Source organism: Heteronotia binoei, chromosome 9, assembly GCF_032191835.1.
Source record: "Heteronotia binoei isolate CCM8104 ecotype False Entrance Well chromosome 9, APGP_CSIRO_Hbin_v1, whole genome shotgun sequence".
In the NCBI taxonomy this organism is placed as follows: domain Eukaryota; kingdom Metazoa; phylum Chordata; class Lepidosauria; order Squamata; family Gekkonidae; genus Heteronotia; species Heteronotia binoei.
The window spans coordinates 110,601,921-110,612,349 of record NC_083231.1 but is presented as its reverse complement, the minus strand read 5'-3'; the positions used below and the strand labels follow the sequence as shown (position 1 = coordinate 110,612,349).

General features: G+C 47.2%; 1 protein-coding gene across 1 annotated transcript in view; it reads right to left on the bottom strand.

Moving 5' to 3' along the window:
- Positions 1–2,545: 2,545 nt before the first annotated feature.
- Positions 2,546–10,429, bottom strand: part of RUFY3 (RUN and FYVE domain containing 3) — an 81,780-nt gene continuing 73,896 nt past the window's right edge. The window contains exons 17-19 of the mRNA XM_060247178.1: positions 10,271–10,298; positions 7,202–7,267; positions 2,546–4,179 (exon numbers count right to left, since the gene is read on the bottom strand). Coding sequence (XP_060103161.1) covers positions 4,036–4,179; positions 7,202–7,267; positions 10,271–10,298 — 238 coding nt within the window. The 3' untranslated portion in view covers positions 2,546–4,035. The remainder of the gene's footprint in view (positions 4,180–7,201; positions 7,268–10,270; positions 10,299–10,429) is intronic.

The window sequence follows — 10,429 nt, the reverse complement described above, 5'->3', positions numbered from 1 at the left end:
AGTTTTGCTGTCCATCATCTCCTCTGAAAACTTGAGGTAAGCCTGCCCCCAATTCACGCGGCGGATGTTTGAATCGGCCGTTACCTTAAGTAGTTCTGACGTATGAGCAAAATGCCTGTGTTGTGTATGCGGAAGCAAGTCCCGTATGGATTTCTCTGTCTGCATACGGATAATGGCCACCATGAGGGAGGTCGGTCACACCTGGGGTGAAGTTTGCCATCAGGTCGGGTCCCCGCTTTTTAAATCTTTCTTTGCAAAGTGGTGTATATTTTACAGGATCTTTATCAAGCAACCTGATTTCATGTGGCTTGTCGCTCCGTGTATTCCACTGTCTTAGTAGTGGCCAGTATATGCTACGGGCGAAGTTGTGACCAGCCCTTGTGGTCTCAAACCGCTGCTGGCAGTCGCTGCCTACAGATTACCCATTGCTGACTAGTGTCACCTGTCTGATCATTAATGTATAAATATAATAAATGAAAACCCTTTTTCCTTCCTTCCTTAGACTGTGCTTATTAGGGGCTCTCGGTCCTTTTCCGGAAAGTTTTCAAAAGCAGTTTATGGAGTTGTATTGGGGGGGGAGAGGAGAGGGAGAACCAGACTTCTTTCCTCCGTCTGATCGGTGCATGTCAGAACGAACCTGCAGATGGAGAGTTGTGGGTTGTCTAAAGGTAGAGCAACATTTGTGGAACTGCGGCGGACAGGGCAACAGCTGTGTGGTGAGAAGGCGGCAGCTTTGCTCCTCTGCCCTGCAAGAGACAGCTTTCCCTCATGGCCACTGGACCTGCCATTCACCTGTTTGGAGCACAAGGAAGACTCCCTTTGCAATAGCGGCCACTTCATATCTCCCCAATGCTCCTGTGACATCAACGATCAGAAGGGCCAAGAAGGACCCTTGCACATATGAAGCTGCCTTATACCGAATCAGACCCTTGGTCCATCAACGTCAGCATTGTCTACTCAGACTGGCAGCGGCTCTCCAGGGTCTCAAGCTGAGGTTTTTCACACCTTTTTGCCTGGACCCTTTTTTGGGAGATGTCAGGGATTGAACCTGGGACCTTCTGCTTCCCAAGCAGATGCTCTACCACTGAGCCACCGTCCCTCCCCTGCTCTCCAGGGTCTCAAGCTGAGGTTTTTCACACCTTTCTGCCTGGACCCTTTTTTGGGAGATGCCAGGGATTGAACCTGGGACCTTCTGCTTCCCAAGCAGATACTCTACCACTGAGCCACCGTCCCCCCCCCCCCCCCTTGCCTCTGAAAAAGAATTTTTCTTCCCATAGAAAAAAGGGAGAGTGGAAAACTACTGACAAGTATACATTAACGCCAGTAGTGATTATGCCATAGTTTTCAAAGGATACGATTCAGATTGCTTTTGTTTTTTTGGACGGGGGTGGAGGTTGTAGAATATGCAATCCAGCTGTGTTACCCCAATGTAGAATTTCAGATATTCTGCTGTCTGCTAATTTGGGGAAAAAATTGCTCTATCTGTGAATTAAAACACCTTCCTACAGATCTGGCGTAGCCAGGATGCCGCCCCCCATCCCTGTGGGTAAAATGTGCCATTTCATTTGTTAGTGTAGTAAAAATATTTATACCCTACCTTTCCTTGTGACTATGGGCTGCTGGGGCAACTGAACTTCTACTGAGGTCTCTGGAGCATATTTTGTACACCACGGCCTTGAGTGGCTGACATTACTTCCACCAGGCAACAGCAGCAAAAGTGCCTTTTTGAAACTGCAATCCACATGGCTACACAAAAGGGGTCTCTTGGGCTGGAATCCGTTTTAGCTCCAGTGGTTGCAGCTTAAAGTATTGATCCAGCAACTGGCTGGTACCAGTACAGGCGTGGGGAGACCAGCATTGGTCACACCTAATCCAATCATGCTTGTTACTGTCACTTGCCTGCTTATGACGGCAAGCTAAAAGAATGGTCACTAAGGACTGGGTGTACACTTCAGTAGTGTACTAAATAGTGACCCAAAGCCTACTGGACAGCCCACGGGGTGTATGGCTGTTTTCCCTTAATTTAATCTCTCTTTGCTAAAGACACATCTCAGATTCAGCAGGAGCTCAAAGGTGCACAGCTCCTGAACCTTTCTGAAGGTTCTCCCCCCTCCTTTCCACCTACTTTGTCCATTGAATAGTAGGTGCAGCTGCAAAACAATCCCTGGATTAGGAGAGCGGCCAGCTAGCCAGCCACCAGGGGCTTTGCCACACCCCCAGCAGCCCTCATTAACCCCTGGGGAAGCCCACACCACTCTTTCTCCACTTCTTATGTGATTTTGGGCAGCGGGTGGCTTGCTGGCCTTTTCACTGGGGGTGGGGAGGTCCAGGACAGCCCTAGGCGAATGAGGCCTACTTGGGCTGGCTGAATCTCTAGCCAGCCCAAACAGGCCTCACTCACCCAGGGCTCTCCTTTCTTGCGTTGGGTTGCTTTTGGCTGAGGGCGGGCAGCATATGCTAATAAGTTATGCTAATGAGCACCACCTATTTTTCTACAAAACGACTCCTGGTTAACAGTAACACTGAAAAATGAACCACGCTGTACTTCCTTAAAGATTTGTTTGTCTGCACAGCATGAACATAACAGCGATAAAACGCTAGCCCACCTACACATCCAATGATTATTCTGCGAGTTTCCAGTTCACAGTCCTCTTCCCACAAAGCGTGTGATGCGGCTCACCAAGATGGCTGTGCAAAGTTTCCAGAGTAGAAACGGCGTCTTTGGAACGACGAAGCAGCCACCACACTCCCATTAAGAAGTATATCTGCTCCATTACGTTTCAGAATACGTTCTGTAACAAGCCACTGATATTCCTAACATCCATTGAGTTTACAATGAAGAAATCACCCAGCGTCTCTATGAATTCCTGATTTTCCCCCCCATGAACAATTCCATACAAATCCTGCATCTACAGCCTTAATATGCGATCTGTGCAGATTTTCACCTAAGCGGGCAAACTATTCAAGCTCCAAGTGTGGCTCAGAGAATTCACAATCAATTACTGACCCCTAGGCATCCCAGAAAAACTGGTGTCTTAAGACCTTGGCCAAATTTTTGCCAGCAAACTTGCGGACAATTGTGCAGTTTAAAAAAAAACGCAGTGCAATTCACACACAGGTTCTCCCTCAAGGAGAGCTTGGTGGAATAAATTTCCTTTTTTCCCCCTAAGCAGCACAAGTACAAAATCAAACCCTTGACAAAAGTTAAATCTGTGGAAACAGGTCAAAACGACCGCTCCCAGTGATGCCTCTCTCTAACTGGACACAGTTGCCTTTAGTTTGTTTTCAGGAGTTATGCAGTTCCATCCCAGGGCCTCTCGACGGGGTGATTCAGAGGCAGCTCAGAACCAGAATATGAGCATGTATCCTATATCCCCTGGTTAACAAATGCCTCGCCTCCGGAGAGCTGTGTAACTCATATATATTACAGATTGTACGATTCTTTGCATTCACTAGCTCCCTCTTAGGAAATCAGATGGATGTGTGATCCACATAAGAGCTACAAGAGGCTTATGCTGGACCTGTCTAGTTCACCGGGCTTCCAGGTATTAGTGCAAGATGGGTCCATCTGCGCAGCTGGCTTCCTAGGAGAAGTAGATTGGAGGGAAAAGAGCCCTGTGTTAGGTGTCTTTCCACAGGCTCACAGGTTACACTTTTGTCCCTTGCTGGAGGCTCTGATGCACCTTCGAATTCACAGATAAGCACTGCAACAGTGTCTTCTGGGCCTGTAAAAACAAAACAAAACGACACGCAGCCCTCGGCTTCCAATGCAGATTCTCAAGAGCACAACGCCTTCGCAGTAGAGGCAGGAGGTTGGGCAAAACTCTTCAAAAGATGGCTGGCCAAAGATCCTTAAACGTTTTACAGTTGATTGTCAGTGCGATTATAGCACACTCCAGGCTCTCTGGTTCTTCAGGGGCTCTCTCAAAAATCTCCCCAAACAGCCGCAGAGACATTCAGAAAAGACGACGTTTCACGGCAGAGGTCAGCTGGTGCGTACAAGCGACGTTCGGCAGAATCTGCATTCCCCAGTCTTTAGGAGGGACTCGCAGAATACTGCTGCATCAGGTGCTTGTGACACCGGTTGCAGACGCGTTCCGGGTGGATGCTGGACGGAAGAGGCAGCTCGTTCGCTGAGCAGGCCTCGCAGAAGATCCCGCTACAGTTCTTGCAAATGTTCTGCGTAAGGGAGAATAAGCAGAGAAAAGTTTAACCGAGCTTTTGAATTCCGGTACGCTTTTGCACTCCAAAGGCCGAACGCCACGTTCGGCGGAACGAAGCCAGACCAACACGGCCGCCCCACCTGAACCGCAGCGACGGTAACACACCTCTCCGTGTATAAAGTGCGAAAATCCACCAATGTTCTATAAGGAACGTGTTTACTTAACAAATCCCAACAATAATAACGTTCAAACCATAGAGTGGTTACACAGAAATAATACAGTGAGAAAATCAGCCACTACCCACAATGCAACTACCGTCTGTACGTAAATAGATCCACGTGGGCAGCTGTGTTGGTCTGAAGCAGTTGCACAAAGCAGGAGTCAAGTGGCAGCTTTAAGACCAACCAAGTTTTATTTAGAACGTAAGCTTTCGTGTGCTCTCTAAGCGCACTTCATCAGACGGAATCAGGTGTAGCACCACTATACCCGATCCCCTCGTCTGATGGAAGTGCGCTTAGAGAGCACACGAAAGCTTACGTTCTGAATAAAACTTGGTTGGTCTTAAAGGTGTAACTTGACTCCTGCTTTGTGCCTGTATGTAACAATTTGTTCAGATTTCACAACATTTCTGATATAAGTCCGACGGGAGAAATGGACCAATATCGTCCTGGATTAAACAATCCTTTCTGGGATCGTCTTGTAGTGTACAGAGTCCAGTTGAAGAAGAAGATATTGGATTTATATCCCTCCCTATGCTCTGAATCTCAGCGCAGTCACAATCTCCTTTACCTCCCCCCCCCGCCCAACACACACACAACAGACACCCTGTGAGGGCTCTCACAGCAGCTGCCCTTTCAAGGACAACTCCTTTGAGATCTATGGCTGACCCAAGGCCATTCCAGCAGCTGCAAGTGGAGGAGTGGGGAATCAAACCCGGTTCTCCCAGATAAGAGTCCACGCACTTAACCACTACACCAAACTGGCTCACAATCTCCTTTTACCTTCCTCCCCTACAACTGACACCCTGTGAGGTGGGTGGGGCTGAGAGAGCTCTGACAGAAGCTGCCCTCCCAAGGACGACTCTGCAAGAGCTATGGCTGACCCAAGGCCATTCCAGCAGCTGTAAATGGAGGAGTGGGGAATTAAAACCCAGTTCTCCCAGATAAGAGTCCACGCACTTAACTACTGCACCAAGTGTGATAGTGTCACAAATCTTTTCTTATAATTCACTGCGATTACATTCTTTCCTGGCTTTCTCTAACGTTTACTCATTTGTCTGTGGAACGCCGCCACCAATTTCCCTACCTGTCATCACTGAAGGCGTTCCACCTGAACCATATTCAGGGTTAATATCCCAGCCAGACGCAAACAGGCTTTTTTCCTGCAACAATTTGCTCCGACCCACCCTGGTAAGTCTCTAATGCTGGAAATTAAACCCTGCCTGGATTACAATCTACTAAATAGCCTAGACAGAGACAGCTTCCCAAATGCTCATGTGCTGACTTTGTTCAGCGTGAGGGTTTGTCTGTTCGGCTTACAGCCCGTTCTGTTCCTAAATGCTTGGCTTGAGAGACTCTTGAGAGGATTGGCTTAAGTGTCAAACGAGGCCTAGGGAGACCTGGGGGTCCAATGCGCCACATGTGGGGTGAGTTTGGGCCAATTATGCGCCCTTCCTGTCTAACCTACTTATCAGGATTGTGGTGAGGACAACGCGGAGCGGTGAATCATCTGTGCCGCTCTGAGCCCTCAGTGGAAGAGCGGGATAAAAATATAATAAGGTAGCTGCTGGGTCTCAATCCTCTTTGCAAAACCCTGTAAAGGAGGTCATGAACATTTCTTTCAAAAAAAGAAGCTGGATATGAACATATGAAGCTGCCTTATACTGGATCAGAGCTTTGGTCCATCAAAGTCAGCATTGTCTTCTCAGACTGGCAGCGGCTCTCCAGGGTCTCAAGCTGAGGTTTTTCACACCTATTTGCCTGGACCCCTTTTTGGAGATGCCGGGGATTGAACCTGGGACCTTCTGCTTACCAAGCAGATGCTCTACCACTGAGCCACTGTCCCATCCCCTGGGACTGGATATGCCACTCCTGCTAAAAAACATACAAATTGCCCCTTAGACAATGGTAGAGCACAGAAGAGGCGCAGAAAATGGTCTCCTCAAGTTAATTACACCCTGTTGTAGTAACAGAAGATGATGATACTGGATTTATATCCCGCCCTCCACTCTGAATCTCCTTTATCTCCTTCCCCCACAATAGACACCCTGTGAGGTGGGTGGGGCTGAGACAGATCTTACAGCAGCTGCCCTCTCAAGGACAACTCCTACGAAAGCTATGGCTGACCCAAGGCCATACCAGCAGCTGCCAGTGAAGGAGTGGGGAATCAAACCCGGTTCTCCCAGATAAGAGTCCGCACACTTAACCACTACACCGAACTGGCTCACAATCTCCTTTTACCTTCCTCCCCCACAACTGACACCTGGTGAGGTGGGTGGGGCTCAGAGAGCTCTGACAGAAGCTGCCCTTCCAAGGACAACTCTGCCAGAGCTATGGCTGACCCAAGGCCATGCCAGCAGGTGCAAGTGGAGGAGTGGGGAATCAAACCCGGTTCTCCCAGAGAAGAGTCCACGCGCTTAACCGCCACACCAAAGGCTAGCCCAATATTGCCAGATCTCAGAAGCTAAGCAGGTTTGTCCCTGGTTAGTGCTTGGATGGGAAACCCCGAGCAAGTCCAGGGTTACTGTGCCAAGGCAGGCAATCAGGACCGGCCCTGCTGCTAGGCAAACTAGGTGACTGCCTAGAGCGCCAGCCTTCTGGGGATGCCAAATTGGGTGCCCTCATGTGACTCAGTAAAGTTGTCAGTGCAAGGGAGGGGCACCAGAAGTTAGCTTTGCCTAGGGCACCAGTTGTCTAGGGCTGGCCCTGCAGGCAATGGCAGATCACCTCTGAATGTCTCCTGCTGCGAAAACCATAAATTGGCTACAACTTGATGGCAAAAAACGACAACAACAAAACACTCTTTGGGTTAGGATTCACCTTCTTTTGGCTTCGCGTGCTTTCTTCCTGGCACAACTGGCACAACTCTGACTTCCCAGGCTGCTCCTAAGTAATTGAGATGGAAACAGAAATATTTGACGTATGAACATACAAAGCTGCCTTCTGAATCAGACCCTTGGTGCATCAAAGTCAGTACTGTCTACTCAGACTGGCAACGGCTCTCCAGGGTCTCGAGCTGAGGTTTTTCACGCCTATTGGCCTGGACCCTTTTTAGTTGGAGATGCTGGGGACTGAACTTGGGACCTTCTGCTTACTGAGGAGATGCTCTGCCACTGAGCCACCATCCCTCCCCAAAGCTGTGAGCTCGATTACACCAGCTCAGCTTAGAGGGAACACCGCCTACAACATGGTCCATGCTGGAGATTGAACCTGGGATCTTCTGCGTGCCAAGCAGAGGATCTATTATTGAGCTATAGCCCTTCCCCATTCCATCTAATTATCAGACTGAGACTGCAAAATTTTCTTCCTGGTTATTTGACTTCTCATACAAAATACCTCATGTAAGGCTTGATGAAGCCCCACCTGTGTCTCTCTGAGGAGTTAAATCTGGCTTGTCCGAATAACCATTCAAGCAGGCAAGCTGATCTGCGACTGTGCAGAGCGGCCATTGTAGGGATCAGATGGTTAAGCACGCACACAGGGGGTTACTATGTTAACTAGGTTCAAGCGATCTAAATGCACTGTTGGGGCAGCACAGAGAAAAACAAGAAGATGACTGCGGATTTATACCCCGCCCTTCTCTGAATCAGAGTCTCAGAGCAGCTTACGATCTTCTTTACCTTCCTCCCCCACAACAGACACCCTGTGAGGTAGGCGGGGCTGAGAGAGCTCTCACAGCAGCTGCCCTTTCAAGGACAACTCCTGCAGTAGCTATGGCTGACCCAAGGCCATTCCAGCAGTTGCAAGCGAAGGCGTGGGGAATCAAACCCGGTTCTCCCTGATAAGAGTCCGCACACTTAACCGCTACACCAAACTGTCTCTCCGTTACGGTACAGTGAACGTGTGGCTGCCCATTAAAAAGCAAACGAGCAGACCAAACACAAGATGGGCGGTCATTTCTGCGCATGGGCACCCAGCAGCCACAGTACAGTAGCAAAAAATGCAAGGCGTGCGGTCTCCGTCTTGAAGCACACTTTTAACGATAAAGGACGGCTCACGGTTTGTGGCCTGCAAAAAACCGGCAGCCCAAATGTTAACATGCGATGCGTCCGATAACCAAGAGAAGAAATGAATGCACGCGACCCCATAAATCAACACACCAAAATAAAAACCTTGGCTTCTCGGTATCCAAAAACCTGCGCTGCTGGATATGCTATGCCTGCTAAAAAATGTATGAGTCGTCCCGCAGACAGCGGCAGAAAATGGTCTCCCCAAGTTAAGTGTACCCTGACCTAGGTGGCACAGGCTAGCCTGATAGCATCAGTTCTCAGGAACTAAGCAAAGCTGACCCAGGCTAGTGCTTGGATGGGGCTGATGGGAGTTGTAGGCATGGCCATGCTGGCAGGGGCTGATGGGAGTTGTAGGCATGGCCATGCTGGTGGGGGCTGATGGGAGTTGTAGGCAAAAGAACATCTGGAGAGCTACCCTTGGCCACCTCTGTTCTAAATAAAGACTCATTTTTACTGGTATAACCTTAATATTCACAATTAGATGAGGATTTCATTTTTAGAATAACAACTGTTCGTATTAGTTTTGCAGTTGTATAAAAATATTGATTTTTAACATGCCTGCCTTACCAATAGGTAGAGGCACTTCAATGAAATATTCCCAAACTGGGTCTCTTTTATGGCCTGCTGCCATTATAGGTTTTCTCCTCCAGGGAAAGAATAATGTGATAAACCTCGGGCCATGCACACAAAAGATCCAAAGTCTTGCGGAGTGTTCTGCTCAAAAAGTTTCACTTTCATTTTTACTGCTTGGCCCTCCCCTCCTCACACAAGTTTCTTCTTGCGCAGATTTATTCCACTCCAAGCAGTCTTTTTCTATTCATTGAACTTTTTGAAACTTAGCACTTAAGGGGTTGATTCTGTGTCCATAGGTTTGCAGGACAATGAGATTAAGGTCTTTTTCTCAACTCTGTTCATGTTATAACATTTTTGCTGTATAGAAGAGGCATGTGATCTTTGCAGACACAAATTACAGTTTTGAGAACTGCAAAACCAAGCATCTGTGTTCTGTGATAATATCTTGTAGACAGGACAGAGAAACTGCCCAGTAATCTTACAGAAACCTCTGGAAGAGCATGACAATGTGAATGGATTAATAGAATTTATTATCAAAAAATTTAAACATTGCATGAATATACAGCCTTATGGTTCAGAATTAAAAACTAATCCTTATTTCATGATGGAATAACCTTTGGATGATAATATATTTTCCTCCAAAAGCATTTTATTTTAAAAAATCCAATTTAAATTTTAAAAATTCAATTAAAAAAAACAACAACCATTGATTTTTATCCACCCTGGTGCAGGCAGTGGGAGGGCCTTTTAGAGGTCCATCATTTTAATAATTTATAATAATAAATTTATAATTTAATAATTGGGCCATTCATGTTTGACCCTGATCACATCCCTTATGAATATACAGTGGAGGTGAAGAATAGGTTTAAGGAACCAGAGTTGATAGACAGAGTGCCTGAAGAACTATGGACGGAGGTTCGTGACATTGTACAGAAGGCAGCAATCAGCACCATCCCAAAGAAAAAGAAATGCAAGAAAGAAAAGTGGCTGCCTGATGAGGCTTAACAAATAGCTGAAAAAAGAAGGAAAGTGAAAGGCAAAGGTGAAAAGGAAAGATTCACCCAACTGAATGCAGGTTTCCAGAGAACAGCAAGGGGAGATAGGAGGCCTTCCCGAAGGAACAATGCAAAGCAAAAGAGGAAAATAACAGAATGGGAAGGACAAGAGATCTCTTCAAGAAAACTGGAGAAATCAAGGGAACGTTTCGTGCAAAGATGGCCTGAATAACATTTTAATAAACGTGGAAAATTCTTCCCATGGCAAGGGATTTTCTACTACTACACAGTAAGCAAAAACTATGACTTACATGCACTTCTTGTCCATTAGGGGGTGCCCTGCAATAGAAACAAGACATTTGTGCTGTCATTTCATATACTATAAATTGGCCCTCAAGCATATTCTTCCTCATTTAAAAAAAAATAAGCTTAATACAAACTTGTCACATGTACACACTCTTAGCATATCC